The 18,753-nt window shown below is 49.2% G+C and overlaps 1 protein-coding gene across 2 annotated transcripts in view; it reads left to right on the forward strand.

The window, feature by feature from the left end:
* CCDC180 (coiled-coil domain containing 180) overlaps positions 1 to 18,753 on the forward strand; it is a 64,592-nt gene that overhangs the window by 8,804 nt on the left and 37,035 nt on the right. For both annotated transcript variants that reach the window (XM_045468441.1, XM_045468442.1), the window contains exons 9-19: positions 1,327 to 1,490; positions 2,836 to 2,955; positions 6,958 to 7,037; positions 9,560 to 9,648; positions 11,194 to 11,316; positions 12,473 to 12,646; positions 13,504 to 13,619; positions 14,816 to 14,942; positions 16,225 to 16,264; positions 16,393 to 16,880; positions 18,154 to 18,383. In XM_045468441.1, the coding sequence (XP_045324397.1) occupies positions 1,327 to 1,490; positions 2,836 to 2,955; positions 6,958 to 7,037; positions 9,560 to 9,648; positions 11,194 to 11,316; positions 12,473 to 12,646; positions 13,504 to 13,619; positions 14,816 to 14,942; positions 16,225 to 16,264; positions 16,393 to 16,880; positions 18,154 to 18,383 (1,751 nt within the window). The remainder of the gene's footprint in view (positions 1 to 1,326; positions 1,491 to 2,835; positions 2,956 to 6,957; positions 7,038 to 9,559; positions 9,649 to 11,193; positions 11,317 to 12,472; positions 12,647 to 13,503; positions 13,620 to 14,815; positions 14,943 to 16,224; positions 16,265 to 16,392; positions 16,881 to 18,153; positions 18,384 to 18,753) is intronic.

The following is an 18,753-nucleotide window of genomic DNA, read 5'->3' on the forward strand; positions in this document are numbered from 1 at the left end:
AGGCCTCCCGGCAGTACACGGGGTGAAAGGAACCCAGCACTCAGAATCACAGATGGGCTCCTGTTCGGGTCCACATCTTGGAGTCCTGGATGAAGCACAGACAGGGAGTGAGCACAGACCTCCCTCTCCACTGCCCAGACACACAAGCTCCCAAACGAACTCCGCTCCTGCACTTGGAACTCCCTGCCCATAAAACAGGGGTAACGATACTTAAACCAGTACCTGTTGGGGGGAGGGGGTGACAAAAGAGGTCTCAGCAGTAGCCACTGTCATTTGAAAGAAGCAAGAGTTCCTAACTTTTATCCATTTGATCCCTTAGGTGGGGTCAGAGCAGTCTCCCGGGAATGTTTCAATGTCTGACGTCCATATGCTGATTTTATTCATTACAACAACAGGCACTTGCTACTTACTCTATGTGCATTTATCTCATTTAATTTCGCAGAATCCCTGTGCTGCCAGTAGCATTATCTTCGCCTTATGGCTGAAGAATTGGAGGTTTAGGAAACACCTGCCAGTCCCCCTCTCCCCCCACCACCAGCTAGGAAGTAGAGCCAGCAATAAACCTCAGGTTCCAGTGAAAATTGTTACTGGAATGTCTACCGCCTGAGCTTGGCAGGTTCCCACCCTTGCTCCAGGGCGGTGCCCCGAGAGCTTTGGGGAATTCTGGAGACATTTGGCTGTTCCGCTCCCTGGGGGCATGGGAGAGACTGCTCTCATTGAAGGGGGCAGGCTACTAAAAGCAGAACAGTACCACATCATTAAGAATTGTCCCCACTGCCATGCCAAGGATGCCCGGTGAGGATCACTGGGAGGACTGCAGAAGAATGTTCTAGCCCTGGTCTCATTTGGTAATTGGGTCTTCGTTCTCATCACAACCATAGGTGACTGACTGGTCCCTGATGGCATGAGCACTCTGCTTTTGGAACAAATTCATTTAAAGAAAAGGAAAGAAAACAGCTAAACACTAAGAACCCACTGGAGTACGTATCTCCAGTGAGCTAAAATCAGCTTCTTTAACAATCTGATACAGTCTTGGGGCTGGGTTGAAGGCACATGCTTAAGTCAAGGTTCATAGGTGAGTCTTCAGGAAAGACCCCTGTCACAGTCCACGGCTGTTCAGCCCCAGGCAACTTCCGTGAGTGCCCAGTGACCCCTCAGTGCCCCTCAGATGCTGCCACTGCCCTACTCAGCCCCACTGGGCCCCAGGCCCTCTGCCGGCACCTCACCTGGCCCCTCTGCAGCCTCCCCCTGTCCGTCTCCAACTGAGCCTTGTTCTGACCTTGGAGAGCCCCCACCTCATGTAGAGCCTGCCCACCTGTACCACAGGTCATAAACCAGGCCCTCCTGGGCAACCGGAGGGCCATCGCCCAGCTGTTTGTCAACCTGATGGAGGCCACGCTGCAGCAGGAGCTCGAGGGCCATCGTCGCTGGCAGGGCCTGGTGGACACCTGGAAGGTCCTCAAGAAGCAGGCCCTGGTGCAGAGTTTCAGGTCCGTGTCCGCCCACACTTCCCACAGCCTCCCCCAGCCCACCTGGAAGGCCAGCCCAGCAAGCCGGTGGTCCTCACCCTCCTTTCTGTCCTCGCTCCAAAACACTCCTGTTCTTCTGGGGGTAAAAATATGTGCTCTTTTCTTTTTTAAAAGTTAAAGTAGATAAAAGTATAAAAAAGAAATTAAAAATCATTACTAATTTCTCACCACAGTGAGAAGCACAGCTGATATTTTGGTGTATTTCTTCCCAGGCTTCTTTAGACCCATACTGTATATGTCACTTTCTGTCTTATTTTCTTCATAAATGTTATCACATAAGCATTTTCTGAATTATCACAGTACAAATTGTTTGAAAACACCCGTCTGATTATCTGCCCAATTTCCATTCGACTGTTACTCAGAACCCTGTGTTACTGGGCCAAGACGAATGGCGGTCCCTCAGGCTTTGGTCCCCATGGGAGCAGGGGTGAAGAGAGGGCTCATCTCCCTGCTTCCTCTGCCAGGTGGCACTTCTGTTAATACCGACACAAGGATCCTGCAGCTTTTGGCCAACAAACAAGGTTTTCTTTTGCTTGTCAGGTCAAGACATTTGAGGATGCCAAAGAATGTCTGTCTGTCTGTGCTGTGGGTCTGGGGATGGGAGGCCATCTGCACACCTGGATTTCCAGATGGAGAACACCAGAGTCTGACACCCCGGGTGAAAGAAAAGCGTACTGAGACCTGGCTCCACCTGTACTTTCCCTGTGACCTTGATCAAGCACTTGAACATTTCGGAGCCTTTCTCTCCTTATGCAGATGGGCATGATGATGCGCCAGTGATAGGGTTTCAGTGATGATCAGCAAGGTGCTCTATGGAAAGTGACTGGTCTGGGTCTGGGCCTGGAAGTTACAAATGTCAGTAATCATCCACAGTGATGGCAGGAGCTGGCATTTACTGGGCAGTTCCCGTGAGTCAGGCATGGTGCTAGGGGCTTTGCTTGCAATATCTCACTGGGTCCTACTGTGGAAGGTATTCTCATTAGCTCCATTACAGAAGAGGAAACAGATTCGGAGGAAGGGACTGACTTGCCCAAGGTCACAGAGCTGGCTGGCCACAGTCGGGACCCACACCCGGATCTGTGCCCAGTGGTCCCATGCTCTTAACTCCAGAGTCTCGCTGGTGGCCCCCTGGCTCTTCGATCCCCCCTCTCATCATTGCCCCAGAGGCCTACAATGGGGAGGGAGGGGCTGAAGTGGTGTAAGCGTGCTTAGATTGTGAATGTTCTTACCATGGGCCTCATCCCCTCTTTCCCAACCCCCCACCCTGCTCCTCCTCTCCATGGTGCCAACGTGTCTGGACACCCAGTGAGTTCATGGCCAGTGAGAGGATCCGGGCTCCTCCAGATGTGAAGAAGGAGATAGAGAGCATGCTGAAGAACCAGAAAGCCCTGCAGCAAAAGCGGCTGGAGCATCTCTGCACCATCTGGTACAATGAGAGGGGTCCCTGGGGAGGGGTGCCTTTGGGGGTCCATGGGGGAGGCAGTCACAGTCCTCAGCCTTGACCCTTCTCTTGGGGCATCCTCCAGGCCTGGCCATCTCCTTGTTCTCTGGTCCTGCGCTGGCTGGCTGGGCCCTTGTTCTGGGGCATTCCAGCCCCAGTGGTGACAAAGAACATGACACATTTGCTGGGGAAAGAAGTTTAGTGTGACTGTGCCAAGAAACATGGAAGGAGGCAATGGCAAAGGGGGTGGGGTGTTAGTGGGGGAGGAGGGGGCCAGGTTAAGGGGTTGGATTTTTTTTCTAAGATCTGGTGGGGAGCAGAGTGTCTCCAACAGCCCTGTGGTTTCGGGAGTGAGTTGGAGGGTCTGAGGCTGAAACCTGGAGGTCAGTGAGGAGGCTGTTGCCATCAGACAGGGAACCTGTTAGAGGCTGTGGATGTGTAGAGGCCCACTCAGTTCTGATCCTTAATAAGCTGTTTGGTGAGGGGCACAGTGAATGTTCTAGACCTTGGAAGCCCACTCTGTGGGGGTCCTATAGCATCCACCCTCAGTAAAGGGATGGAGCGTGTGTGGTTCTGCTAGTGGAGACACTTCACATGCTGGGAAATGCTCCTCCTTTTCCTGTGAAACTTGGGCCCCTCCTACCCCTAACCCTGGTAGCCCTGGGTTACCCTCTTGTCTCCCCACCACAGAACCTAAGTTCTCCTAAGTATCAGTGACAATTAGAACCTCACACAGTCTCCTCCAGGGCAGACACATGTTCGTGCAGGTGTAAAATTAACAAGGTGAATAAAAATCTCAACATAAAGTAAATCGCTTTTCTTGTTTCCTGTAACTCTATATTAATTTAAATTTTTTTAAGTTTATTTGTTTATTAGAAAGAGAGAGACAGAGAGGACGAGCAGGGGAGGGGCAGAGGGAGAGAGAAAGAATCCCAAGCAGGCTCAGCACCATCATTGCAAAGACCGATGCAGGGCTCGAACTCACGAACCGTGAGATCATGACCTGAGCCTAAACCGAGTCGGACGCTTAACCTACTGAGCCACCAGGTGCCCCACTCTATATTTATTTCTGACTCTGAGTCCCTGAACTGGGCAAAACTCAGTTTTTCTTGGGGTCCTGTCCATGGAGGGGAACTGTGAAACCCCATCCAATGCAGGACTGGTGATAGAGTCTGTTCCTCTATATTTGATCCACCCACATGCCTGAGGGCAACTGCTGCCCTTTCCAGACAGCTGGATGCGAGAATCTTGAGGAGGCGACCCTGAGCCCGAATGTCCTCATGCCCAGGCAGTGCTTCCCTCTGGGGATCTGGGTCTTGGCAGCTGCCCCCACAGTCTTCCACCAGGAAGCAGGACCCAGGCTGCCACTGCCAGGCACCTGCCATCCTCTCTGTCCACCCCTGCCTCCAGCCCCCTTCTGTTGGGTGAGGAGAGAACCCTGGTCCTCGGCTCTCAGCTGCCAGCGCATCTCCCCCTGCAGGGCTCTCAGCCCACTCCGGCTCAGGCTTCCATCGTCAGTGCTCTAGGCTCTCCCCAGAACTTAGTCTTTGAGAACAAAGTCCAGAAAGATTTCTAGGCTGCTGTCTTTTCTGCACCACCATATCTCTGACAGACTGTGAACATGGCGCTGGCTGACTACCTGCCTGAATGGAAGGGAGAGACAGGGCCAAAGACACAGAGAAAAATGTATTCCCTGGTGCTTCTGGACACCACTGGGAAACACTATAAAATGGCAGCGTCTGCAGGCAGAGCATGGAGCTGGTGCGTGACTCAACCTGACCTGAGGAAGTTGGAGGCTACTCTATGAAATCAGAGGCAAGGGTGTGCAGATACGCGACCCAGCAGCTCCTTCACAGGGAGTATAGAAAGGGGTGAAGACACGACACAATTTGTGTCTGGAGGTGTATACTACAAACACAGGCTGGAACGTACCACTTAAAGTTGTAAAGCCTTGATCATAGAATTCCAGCGAGTGTCTAGAGCGAAGGTTTGGGTTTGTGGTTTGTTTGCACGAGGAGGTCTTGATAATACCCACAAAGCACGCTGTGTAGATACCCACCTATGCCTTCCTGACCTGTCAAGCAGCCAGGGAGACTTCTAATCCAACCCAGGGAACTGCCTCATATGGGATTCCATACCCCATCCTGACCCATAGCTCCAGGCCTTACTTCTGAAACCCCAGGGCCCCAGACCTTGTAGGAATCCTTGCTTCTCTGCTCATGCACGGAACCTCTGCAGGCTTGTGGGCAGTGGTGGCTCAGGGCTGGGGAGTCTTGATAAGATTCCCAGGGCCCCTGTGAGAGAGTTTTCCAAAGTCCTGGGAGAATTCCCATTGATAACTTCGATGCATTCCCATTAACTAAACACCAGACTTTTTCAGAATACACCAGTTTTTCTACCATTGTCCTTTTTCTATTCCAGAACCCAACCCAGCATATAATACTGCATTCAGGATAATGTTTAGCTTTGAGATGATGCCGTGCACACTCTTGTAGCTATCTTTTGCTCTTTACTGTCCCACCGTGAATAAGTAGGGTGCCTAAGACCATCCTGGGTTACATGTCTTGTGCTAGTATAATCATTAGTAGAATCCCTCTCCATTGTCAAAAATGTCCTGGTTTGGCAATAAATTATATAGTCCTCCTAGCCATACGCATTTCCACACCGTTAAACACCACCCAAAATTTAGTGGCTTAAAACAACCGGAATTTCTTGTTTCTCGCTTATTCTGTGGGCTGTTTCCCACAAGGCGTTCCCCCTGGTCTGCGTTGGCTTGGCTGGGCCTGGATGGTCTAGAGTGGCCTCACTCCTGCATCTGGAGCGTAGGCTGGGGCAGCTGAGGTTCTTTCCACTTGCTCTCTCAGTCTCCAGGAGGCTAATCCCAGCTGGGAGGCCTGGTGGTGGTGGCAGAGTCTGCCTGTAACAGGAGAGGGCAAGGCAAACACCCAAGCCTTTCCAACTCTGTCTCCACTTGTTTGCTAATGTCTCATTGGCCAAAGCAAATCACGGGGCCAAGCCCAGCCCCAGGGGTGGAGAAATAGACTGATGGGAGGAGCTAATGATATTGTCCATCTTTCAATCTGCCACACTATTTTTTTTTCTTTGAGAGAGCGAAGGCAAGCAAGCCAGAGGGGAGGGGCAGATGGGGTTTTGGGGGGTAGGGCAGAGGGGAAGAGAGAGAGAATCTCAAACAGGCTCTGCACCGTCAGTGCAAAGCCCCAGAGCAGGGCTAGATCTCACCCTTCCTGAGATCATGACCTGAGCAGAAATCAAGAGTTGGAAGCTTAACTGAGTGAGCCTCCCAGGTGCCCCTACCACAGTATTTTTTAAAATATATTTATTTATTTTGGGGAGAGCACAAGTGGGGGAGGGGCAGAGAGAGGGGGACAGAGGATCCCAAGCAGTCTCTGCTCTGGCAGACAGGTTGACAGCACAGAGCCTGATGTGGGGCTCAGACTCATAAACCCTGAGATCATGACCTAAGCTGAAGTTGGCCACTCAACTGACTGAGCCACCCAGGAGCCCCCCCTGCAACACTATTTTTAATGACTTCAGAAGAGAATTCACTGTACTTTACTTAGATCCCTATTGTTGGATATGAAATTTAATTATGATTTTTTGAGTGCTTATAAACAGTACTGTTAAGCAACTCTCTTAATGCATAAACTTTGTATGCATTTCATATCGTTATCGTGGATTGTATTCCTAGACGTAGACTTCCTTTCTTTGTCAAGTGATGTGAATTGTTTGGGTTTTTTTCCCATTAGGAAAATTCAATTTGATTTTCTAAATAACAGACTTGTTGATATTAAAAAAGACCTTTTATGAGTGATATTTTTTGGCATCAGGAATCCCCAGCACATCATTTGTTTCTTCAGTATTTATATAGATACTACTCTGGGGCTACATTCCTTGAAGATGCTACCAATTCTGGTAAGTGAACATTTTATCCAAGCGTGGCTTACTTGTCATATCTTCCTTCCCCAGTGACCTTCTGCCCCCCAATTACAGCAAAGCTCAGCTGGCTGAATGGCATTCTTCTCTCAACTCCCTAAATAAGCACCTCGGTGAGTGAGGTTTGTGGGATTCCACTCGGGTCTCTTCAGAACTCTGTTCGAGTAGTAGCCAGTCATTTCTGTGAGAGTCTATCATGAATTCAGGGGTGAGGGCAAGTCCCCCTGGAGGAAGGAGGGAATGTAGATGGAAGAGTGAACTCTGGGAGTTCATGTAGGATCTCTGAAACCTTGCCTGGTGGAGCCCTCTTCCTCCCTCCCACAGCTTCCTGGTCACTGCCCAGCTGGCAGCCACACCAGCCACACACTCTGACCCCTGAACCTTGACCCCAACAAGGAGTCAGAGCAATGGCTCCAATGACCTCCTGTGAGGACAGCTTGGGGGTCAGATCCTAAGCATGTGAGATGCCAAACATGTGTTCTTGCAGTCAGAGAGATGTGGGTTTTACCCCCAGCTCTGTGTTGTCCCAGCTCTGTGACCCTGGGGGAGTCATGGTATCTCTTGGCTTTAAACTGCTCCTGTATAACATAGGGATCTCAAGAGGAATAATCAAGGTACCTACCTTGTGGAGTTGCTATGAGAATTACAGCCTGCAGTCCAGTTGTAGTTCAATGCCTGGCTTACATGGAGAGTGTTCAATAGTAAATGGTAATATTTAAAAATGCTCTATATCAAAGGCCCTCAAACTCCTACCCATGGGTCCCTGCTTGTCTGCAAATAAGTTTCACTGGAGCACAGCTGATCTCCTTTGCTTATATATTGTGTCTGGCCACTTCTGCTCTACAATAGCAGAAACAAGTAGTTGCAACACAAACATTATGGCTGGCAAAGCCGGCAATATCTACTATCTAGCTCTTTATAGAAAAAGTTTGTCAAGCCTTGCTTTAGAAGATATATTTCCATCTCCTTTGGGGCTGACAGCAACTGGTAATGTCAGTGGTGTCATTGTCCCCCTGTGATAGAGAAGAACTCAGAGAGGTGAAGTATCCCGCCCACAGTCACACAGCTGATGAAGTGTCACACCTGCACTTGACCTGGGTACTTTGGTTAATAGTACCCACCATTGCTCCCAGGGCTCTCAGGTTTAGAATTGCAAAGGTAGGGGCGCCTGGGTGGCTCAGTCGGTTGAGCGTCTGACTTTGGCTCAGGTCACGATCTCACAGTCTGTGGGTTTGAGCCCCACGTCAGGCTCTGTGCTGACAGCTCAGAGCCTGGAGCCTGCTTTGGATTCTGTGTCTCCCTTTCTCTCTGCCCCTCCCCTGCTCACGCTCTGTCTCTCTCTGTCTCAAAAATAAAAACATTAAAAAAAAAAAAAAGAATTGCAAAAATATACTTACAATGCCGAGGGTAAGTGTCCCAAGACCCTAGATGATAGCAATGGCTGGCATTTATCAGGCACCTCCTACGGACGGACATGGTGCTGGGCCCTGGTAACCAACAGGGTGGATCACCCCTTGGGTGTTTCCAGTCCAGAGCAGAAGTCAGACCACGCAGGCTGTTACAGCAGAGCAGACAGGTGACCAGCGTATTTCTGGGGTCACAGCTTGGTTAAGGGTCATTTAAGATCTTGCCAAGGAAGCGATCATCCAGTCAAGAACTGCAAGGCAAGTTAGAGTCAGCCAAGCCCAGGGCTGGGGAGAGCTTTCCAGGAAGGAAGAATAGCACACATGAGGAGGCTCAGGGGCAAGACAGAGCCGGGGCTTTGGGGGAAAGGAGAACATGGCAGGTGAGGCGGGAACATGCCAAGGGGCCAGACTGTGCTGGCCACGTGACCTTGTGGGGGAGGCTGGGCTTCGTCCTGAGGGAGTGGGAACCCAGGGCAGAGTTCTGAGCTGGAGACGATGAGGTCAGAGGGGGAAGAGGTCAGTGCGGTACAGGAGTGTGGAAGCACAGATCAGGGCGAGGATGTGCCGGCCTGGGAAGCTGCCCTGGGGATGGAGGAACCAGCTTCAGAGCCTCTCCTCACAGTTCCACCGCATGTCTGCCCTCCCTGGGGTCCTAAATCTACCCCCAGCTTCCCTCCGCCCCGTCCTCTTCCTCAGCCCTTGTCAAAGACCAACCACCGCAGCATCTTTGTGCTGTCTTTCAGTTTCTAGAACTGCCAGCAACGTTAAATATCAGCTGCTTATCTTCGATACCGAGAGTTGTGCTGAGTTGATTGTAAAGTGGGAAGCAGTCGAAGCGTAGGAGAGAAAATCAATCAGTCAGCATTGAGTGTTCTGCTAGTCCGTTCACTTAAGGAATTAACCACAGACACGATCTGTAAACTCTGATTAGTTTGCACCCTTGTTTTATGACTTGGTACAGCCATCTGAAAAGGGTTTTATTAGCCTTGAAACGGAGTCAAGAATGAGGGTTAGAATGGATTCAGAACAGATAAAGACAACTCATTTGAGGTCCTTATCTTGGGCTGTCTGGGACTTTGTAAGGAAGGAGATTCCAGCCTCTGGGCCAATGATCTCACCTCAGTTATCTTCGCTAAAGGGAGACACTGCCTCGCTTGCAAAGGGGAAACTCTAATCTCCCCTCTTCCTTCTGGAAGAGCAGCTGACATGTTTTGTTTCTGCCCATGGAGATGCCTACCACATGGGCTGCGTGATGCAGATCCGCCTGCAGTACGAGAAGACCTGGCAGGAGTGCCTGGCCCGCGTGCAGGAATGCAAGGTGGGTGCCCTTCCTGGCCCGCCCCTGCCCCTCTCCAGCCTGGATCCCCTGCTTTGCCTCCTCGCGTGCCCCAGGCCCTCAATGGCCTCTGGGCATCCCCCTTCCCGGACCCCCCACCCCCAGTTATTCCCACCCATCGCTCAAGGTATAGCCCGGCACGACCTCCCAGGAAGACTTCCCTGACCCCACGGATGAAGTTGTACACTCTCTGATCATGTCAGACTTCAACCTTGACCATCTGTACCACTTACAGCACTTGACATTATTTATTCAGTGGAGGTCGTATGGGGGGAGGTTATTTCCAGGGCTTCACTTTTTATAAGTAGCGCCACCACTGCTGTCACACCCAGCCCTTCGGTCCACCCCACCTGCCTCTGTTACCGAGTGAGACGGTGAGTTCACTCACAAACCGCTTCGATTACAATGCCTGGTTTTCTGGGGTGCAGGGAGATGTTTTGTCGATATGTCCCCTCCCTGCATCCTGGCTCCAACAAGTTCCTACTACTTCACCCCTCATGAGTCTGTAGAGCTTTTGTTCTGCCACCAAGACTCGGAGGTGAGCAGAATTCACAGGGGGCAGAGTGCTTTACAGTGCCGTGTGGGGCCAGTGCTGCATCCCTGTGGGCTGACACTCGCGTTGAATCCTACAAGCTCCTGCAGGGTGGGTGTCCCCGGCCCTATCTGGCGATGAGAAGACCAAGTCTGCAAGGGGCCCAAGGGCTGCGCATTTGCTCTGTGGCCTTCGGGGCAGCCACATGCCTCTCAGCTTTATCAGGGCGCCAAACCTCAGAAGTAAAGCCTGGAGGGAGAGAAGGGAGGGAAACCATTGCCCTAGGAGAACCTTCCCAGGACCATCCCCCTGCTGCCTGGGACCTCCCAGGAGCCCAGTGGCCGTTAGTCCTGGGTGCTGACCCTTGTTCCCATCCTCCCTTCCTTTGTCGGGCACAGCAGGGGATAAGCTGAAGTCAGCACACACCCCAGGAGCATATTAGACTTGACAGAGGAAGGGCACTTGGTTACTCCTATTCAGCAGCATCAGAAGTATACAACTATGGACAAGTTTTCATTTTGGGGGAGATTGGTTTATAGTAGGTTTTGTGCAAAAAACAAGGCTTTATTAATATGAAGAGGCTGCTTGCCATTTGACATAATTCAGTTTTAGGAAATAGGAGCCGGGTCTGACGTGCAGCAAAACCGAGGCCTGATTATACCTGTAGAGTCTATGGTAGGTCGGTTCTGAGTTCAGATCCCGGCCCCACCCCTTGCCAGAGGTGTGGTCTCCAGCAAGTTCCTTCACTTCTCTGAGCCTCGGTTTCCTCATCTGTGAAACGGGGCTAATTGGAACACCTTCAGGGGACTCAGTGAGACAACAGGGACAGCACACAGCATCTGGCCTCGGTGGGCGGACCATAAAGATGGACCATCTCCCCCGCTGTGAGGGTCTCCCCTGAGGGTGGGTGAGAGGCAGCCCTCGGGGAGCAGGGCCAGGCACCGAGGTCAAGCCCCCACTGGTCCTAAGCCAGGCTCGGCCTTGCTCCCCTCCAGAAGCAGCTGCTGGACTGGAAAGCCTTCACTGAGGAGGAGGCAGAGAGCCTGGTGAGCCCATACTTCTTCCAGATGGTGGGAATGCTCCAGAGCAAGGTGGAAGAGGAGCTGGAGCTCTTGGACGTGCGTAGCTGGGGACCCGCACAGCTGGGGAGCGGGGAGGGGGCGTCACCCGGAGTGCCAGGCTGTGAGAAGACCGGGAGTCCGGGGGCCTTCAACTTTCCTGTTACTAGTGAGTCCATCCCCCTTTGCACAGCCAGCCCCTTTGGTGCTCCAGGCTCATCCTCGACACCCCAGCTGCCCTCTGACACGCGTGCTGCACAGGACTCAGGTAGCGAGTGCTCCTTGGAGCCCCTGCTGAGTCTGGGCACTGAAGGGCCACGAGCGGTAATAAGCCCCCGCCCCCAAGAGGCTTAGAGTCTGGAGCTGGGTGAGCAAACGTTTTCTGCAAGGGCCACATAGTAAATATTTCAGTTCTCTGTGAGCCAGTCAGGTCTCTGTAACAAATTCTCGCTCTGCTGCTGTCACCCAAAAGCAGCCAGGGGCCGTGCGGAAACGAACGGGTGTGGCTGTGTTTCAGTAAAGTTTTATTTATTTGTGGACATTGAAATTTGAATGTCATATAATTTTCACATTAGTAAATATCTTCTTTTGATTTTTTTTTTTTTTTTTTTTTTTTTTTTTTTTTTTTTTTTTTGCAGCTAAGAAATGTAAAATCTATGCATAGCTCTCAGGGCCAAACAAAAATAGACCGAAGGCCAAATTCAGTTCACAGGCTAAGTTTGCTGACCCCTGGCCCCAATGAATGCCTAAAATACATTTATAAAATGGGGAGAGGTGAGGATTTAATAGCAAAGTGTGGTGGTTGGCTCAGATGCTGAGAGTCAAGGAACTCCAAAGAAGGAAAAGTTCCCAGGCTGAGATGGGTGTGGCCCACCCAAGGGCCCAAGCTGGTGTCTAGGATGGCTTCTTCTTTCTTCTAGGTCTGAAATTTCTCCTTGTTCCCATGAGGGACTTCAGTGGGCATGGGACAGGTCTAAAGATGGGACTTCGGGGTCAGTCAAACTGAAGGGTTGGCTTTGGGCAGACCAGAAGCTGTCCCAGAGGAGGGAGGGCCGTGAACCAATGTGGGATCCAGGAAGATGACCCTGAAGGATGGTGCCCAGGCAGTGACAGCCAGCCCTTGGCGACGTGGGACCTCCACTGGCTGGTGAGGAAGCCCCATGAGGGAGGGCCTTCTCCCCACCCTGGGCCCCTTCTCTGGGTTCTGCCCCTGCAGAAATCCTTTGAGGACCTGGCCAAGCAGACAGAATGTCAGAGCTCGGATCTCCTCAACTACTTCCAAGAGGCCGTGAGGCTGTGGGAGGCACATCAGAGCACGCTGTCCGGGCAGGAGCTGGAGCTGGAGAAGAGGATGGAACAGCAGCGGCAGAAGCACATCCTGGAGGAACAGGTGTGGCTCCTGGCACCCAGGGGAGCCCCTGCAGGGAATGAGGAAAGGGCCACACCCAGGTTGTCAACGCCCAGATGACTCTGTTTGGTGGCCTGTAACCTTAGCCAGCATTCAGAGGCAAAGCCAGAAAAAGAAAATGAAAAAAAAAAAAAAAAATCCCACCATGTTTACTTCACATCGTAAATAAAAATTAACCCCAAACTTATCTTACACTCAAATGTAAAAGCCTCAAGCTAAAAAACCTGCACAGATGGAGAAACCAAGGCTCACCTTGGTCATGGGCCTGGATGGTCATGGAAGAAATCTATACCTGAGTCAGGTCTGGGCTAGTGATGGGTCCTTGGATACAAATGTGTTTGTAAGAGAGTGTGCATAAGAGACAGACAGACCAGGGGTGTGGGGCATTTACTTACAGCAGTCACCCTGTGCCCCCAGGAGATGATCTGGGCCCCCACCCCACCTGCCTTCACAAGGTCTAGGGAGTGGAGGGGCACACCCAGCATCTGATTTCAAATACAATTGGTGACAAGGAGAGCAAGGAGCAGGCACCATGGGAAGGTGTAGTGGGGGCCTGCCGGGGCCCGGTGGGTGTAAGGGACAGGTGGTCCCTGAGGAGTCCCATCTGAGCTGGATTTCCAGGGATGTAGACAGAGAAGAATATAGGCAGAGAGAAGAGCCTGGAATATCGAAGGTAAATGTGGTGGCACATTTGGTGCCCCTTTTTATAGGAAAAAGTCCTGCATTTGCCCTGGGGTGCCTGCATCTGCAGTGGCAGGGTCTCTGTATGCCACTCACATGCCCTCTCTGAGCTTTGGTAACTCGCATCTACTTCTTCCTGTTTTGGGGATGACTTCCAGGCCCAGGAAGCCCACCTTGATAAGCTCTTGGACCAACTGAGGCAGCAAAGCCTTGAGGAAACACTGAAGCTTCACCTGGAAAAGGCCAAAGATTTTCTGAAGAATATGAAACACAGGTAGGCAGGCCAGACCCCAAAAGACAGAAGGGGATGGCCTGAAATTCATGATCAAGGTCAGAGGCTGCCTGCTTTGGAGTCCAGGGTGTGCTTAGCAAGCTCAAGATGAAAATGTTGCCTCTAGCTTTGGAGAATCTCCTACTGGTCCTTAGCAGGTCTGCTTTCAGCCAACACAGAAGCTTCCAGGGAGAACTTTGATCCAAAATGTTTATGGAGGGCTATTTCAAGGCCATGAGGTTTAATTTTTTTTTCAAAAATTTTTAAGGTTTATTTCTGAGAGAGAGACAAAGACAGAGTGTGAGCAGGGAAGGGACAGAGAGAGAGAGAGAGAGAGGGAGACACAGAATCTGAAGCAGGCTCCAGGCTCTGAGCTGTCAGCACAGAGCCCGATGCTAGTCTGGAATTCACAAACTGTGAGATCATGACCTGAGCCAAAGTCAGGCGCTTAACCGACTGAGCCACCCAGGCACCCCAGGGCCATGTAGTTTAAAAGTCAGGGGATGGGGGGCGCCTGGGTGGCTCAGTCGGTTAAGCATCCGACTTCAGTTCAGGTCATGATCTTGCAGTCTGTGAGTTTGAGCCCCGCATCAGGCTCTGTGCTGACAGCTCAGAGCCTGGAGCCTGTTTCAGATTCTGTGTCTCCCTCTCTCTCTGACCCTCCCCCGTTCATGCTCCATCTCTCTGTCTCAAAATAAACGTTAAAAAAAAATTTTTTTTTTTAAAGTCAGGGGATGGGCCCTCCTACTACCTTTTCAAATTTTAAAACACATGTGTTCTTTGTAAAAGAAAAAAAAAGTTAACCAATACAAACATGTAGAAAATTTCCCCTCATTTCTGCCCACATCTTCCTTTTGCAGACATGTACATTATTTTATGTGGATATATACACGTACAGAGTATTTTAAAATAAAGTCTAGATCATCCAATGCAAATAGATCTATAACTGCAGATATCTTTCTATTTTCTAATATCCATGTAGAATTCTTTAATATGGATGCTTCATAATGGTTTAACCATCTCCCAATTGATTAGCTTTTTAAGATTGGTTCCAATTTCTCAATATTAAAAACAGTTCTCTGTGAATTACCTTAAGTCTTCATGCCTTTGTACATATAATTCTGTAAGGACCATTCACAGATATGAAATTGCGCTGTCAAATGATTGCAGTACTTAGTTCTTGCTTCCCCCCCTCCCAGGTATGAGTGTTTCCACAAGACCCTGACAAACCAAGTGATGGAGTACCCAGTGCTCACACTGAGAGAACTCAACTCCTACAGCTCCACCCTTAGCCAACATTTCTATGTTCGTGAGATCTTTGAACAGGTATGGACAGGGCTGCAAAAACCCAGCCCCTCACCAAAGAGCAAAGGGGAGAGGATATCTTCTAGCTCTGATCTGCCTTAACTTTGAACACCTTCCTTAACTCCTGCCCAGTGAGAATCTGTCAGGAAATCAAGGAGGAAGAAGCTAGAGGCATTTCTAAAAGAGACCATCTCTTGCTTAGATTAAAAGAGGTTGAAGGGCTCTGAATTCAGGCATTTTCTGTCTGGATGTGTTTGTATATCTATTGCAGTCAAATACAGCAGTTACAGAGCATCCAGAGTGGGTATTTCCTGAAGGGCAGGTACACCTCACTAATTTTGATTCAGCTTCAGTTGCCTTTAGCACAGTGTCTTGCACATGATTCAGACACAATGAATGCTCCCTGGGTAAATGTATGAATACCTGGAATGTCCTGGTCCAACACTCCTAGAGTTTGTCTTTTTCCCACACACCCAGCCGGAGTCTTGTATGGCCAGACCTGAAAATACTTGTGGTTAACACTGAAACTAGATGAGGCTTTCTCGTATATACAGGGTCTCCAGATCCTCAGAGAATCCTTCCTCTCTGGATGGAGCTCTGTTCCACTTGTTAGTAAATGCTTCATATGGTACCTAGGTTAAGGTGGAGCTCAAGTTATACAATGGTGGGCTTACCATCTGCGCTTTGAGATCAGTCTGGTTGCCTGGGTTAAAGTTTAGGTGCCATTAGGATCTCCGTGTCACAAGGGAGGACACTGAGTCCCGTGGGGCTTAAGGAACTTGGCCAGGGTAACTCAGCTTGAAAGGAGCTGGGATTCAAATCCAGACTGCAAACTCTACAGCCCACACTGTGTCATGTTATCGACATTATCCACAACACAGTACATTTGTGACTTCATTCAGAATTTATAGGGTTAATGAAGGGGTTCCCAGGTCATGTAAATTATGTTCATTCTGTATGTTCACATCCAGCACTGGGAGCAGCAGATTCCTTTCTGCCTGTTTGCATCTCTCAATTTATACTTTCTTGCTCTTTGCCCCAGATCACTACCAAAATGTCAGAATGAGAGTTTATTTATTAACACCTATTGTGTGATAAAAAGATTTGCTAGCCTGCTTGGGATTAAAGAAAACTGATTCCCTGGTTTGGGAATACTCTGATTATCCCAGTGAAATAAGTAATCAAGGCCTGTATCAGATGAAGGGGAGGGATGGGTCCTTTTACTTAAAAGAGATGCCCTTAGAAGTGGCATTCTGGGAAAGGCAGTGCTGCTCACTCAGTGTCCTGTGTTTTTTCTTTGTAGACCTTGGATGGGGAAGTCATTTTCAAATTCAGGGAACCAGGTAACACTATTATAATTCAAGTCTGATCCTCTCTGACTTCACTCTGTACATTTGTTGGCCAGGTAGGCCCAATCCAGGTGACCTTGGTAACATTTTTTTCCTTGTGCTTTGGGGTTTGTCATCAACAGAAGCACAGGAAAAGCTCTTCCAGGAGAGTATGAGAAAACGGAGGAGTAAACAGAGAGCTGAAGTGGAAATGAGCAGAAGTGAGGACAGTGAAAACGCAGGAACAAGTTCATCCAGGCTAGCGGAAGAGATGGAAGGAGAAGATCAAGACATCGAGTCTTCCTTAAATGAAGAGATGGCAGCGAGCCAGCAGGAACAATCTGCACTGAGTGACGAGATGGATGAGTCCAGTGAGGAGTCTATTCAGGGGTTAGAAGAAATGCAAGTTAAAAGAGACAGCTCCTTAAAACCATCCCAGAACCAGGAAAATGTGATGGTTCAAGAAGAGGAGACAGAGGAGGAAGAGGAGAAAAAGAAGGAGAAGGAGAAGAGGAGGAAGAAAAAGAAGAAGGAAGAGGAAGAGGAGGAGGAGGAAGAGGAGGAACATGAAGTGGAAGAAAAGCAGGAGGAGGAGGAAAAGGAAGAACATGAGAGTTTATCTATGGATGAGGTAGGCCAACAATGGATTCATTCCTGTGTATGGAGAAAGTGTGCTAGGCTCTCTCTCCATATCCCTAGTACAAGCTGGAGTCCCCAGTGGTGCAGTCTCTGTGGGGATTTACACATGTGTGCACATCTTTTACTTCCGCCAACAGGGATCCAATTCTTATCTGATAACAATGCTTTTAAAAATTTACCTTCTTCTCCTAACCTCTTACCCTGCAACTTACTCTGAACTCACCTGTGAACTGTATGACTTCCCTTGTCCATTTTTGGTCATCTCTTTCCCAGCTCCTCTTTACAGTATAGACCAACCTAGTCTCTCCATTCCTCCTCTTTTCCCATTCTCTTGTGTAGCACAAAAGATCCGCATCCAAGTCGGCAGATAGAGCTCTCCTTGGAGTGCAGGGAAGTGACCCTCATATTAATAAATCTTGTCCTCAAAACACATTCCAACTCACAGAATAGTAACTTGAATGCCATAATTGCAAAATTGAAAAAGACCCTTTTCCTATATTGCTGTGGAGAATTGGCATACTTGTTTTGCAACAGGGATCCCAAATTCAAATGCCCACAGGCATGTAATAGGAAGAGGTCTGGAGACCCAAGTGTAAAGTAGTGACAAGTGATGAGAACTATTATTGTCTTAGTCCCTTGGAGCTTCTATAACAGAATACCATAGACTGGGCAGCTTATAAACAACAAAAATTTATTTCTCACAATTCTAGAGGCTTGGAAGTCAAGATCAGGGTTCTGGCAGATTTGGTGTGTGGTGAGGGCCCACTTCCTGGTTCATAGAGAGCCAGCCATCTTCTCACCGTGTTTCTGTGGAAGGAGCAAGGGAGCATTCCAGGGTCTCTTTTATAAGGGCACTAATCCCATTCATGAGGCCTCTGCCCTCCTGACCTAATCACCTCCTAAAAGCTCACCTCCAAATACCAACACATTGGGGATATGAATTTTGGAGAGCATCCAATATTCAGTCTATGGAAACTAAGCAGTCATTACTCAGCTCCAGACAATAATGCCATGTGGTAATGGAGAGACTCAGAATTGCCAGATTTTCTGATTTTTAAGAGAAATCAGAAATCTAGACTATTTGTAGAACTTCCCATTTTGAAAGCACTATATGGGCAAAAAATAATTATAGGCGGGTTTTCACCCACAGATCCATAACCCTGATATCAAGGATATAGTCTGGGTTGGATATCAAGGATATATCCTGGGTTGGATCCCCAGGTATGTGTGATGATGTCAAGTCTAAAGTCTTGTTTTCTGCATAGGCCGAAACCCAGGAAGAGCATCTGGGGGAGATCTCCTGTGAAGACATGGAGTCCTTCACAACCTCCAGCGGACACACTTATTTTGTCTTCCTACCCCTGGAACAAGAAGAAGAGAGTTTCAAAAGGCCCAATTCCAACCTTTCTACCATTCTCATCAATGACACTTCCAGTGCCAACCTCCTAGACCAAGTGATAATTCCATCCAGACTAGTTTTAGGAATTAAGAAGCAGTGAGTAGAAACCCTTTATTCTCATTCTCTTGTCCTGAGTTTTATTAACAAGGTGAGGTATTATAACAAAAGATTGGACTAGTTTCATCTGGAAAAAGAAAATGTGTAGGTAACTGAAGGTAGAGATGAGAAACAAACAAACAAAAATAACAGATTTCCAGTAATTATTTGTAGTTACAGATATCTTCTGTGAGAGTGACCCCCTTCACCTGTCCAATGATGCCTTACTGGCTTGGGCCTTGTACATAAGAAATAGTGCTTTCCCTGCAAGGTATTTCTGGGATTCTAACCTGGCATATGTGTAACCTTAGGGTTTCCCTCCCTCCCTCCCTTTCTTCCTTCCTTCCTTTCTTTCTTTCTTTCTTTTTTT

Source organism: Leopardus geoffroyi, chromosome D4 (genome assembly GCF_018350155.1).
Source record: "Leopardus geoffroyi isolate Oge1 chromosome D4, O.geoffroyi_Oge1_pat1.0, whole genome shotgun sequence".
In the NCBI taxonomy this organism is placed as follows: Eukaryota; Metazoa; Chordata; class Mammalia; order Carnivora; family Felidae; genus Leopardus; species Leopardus geoffroyi.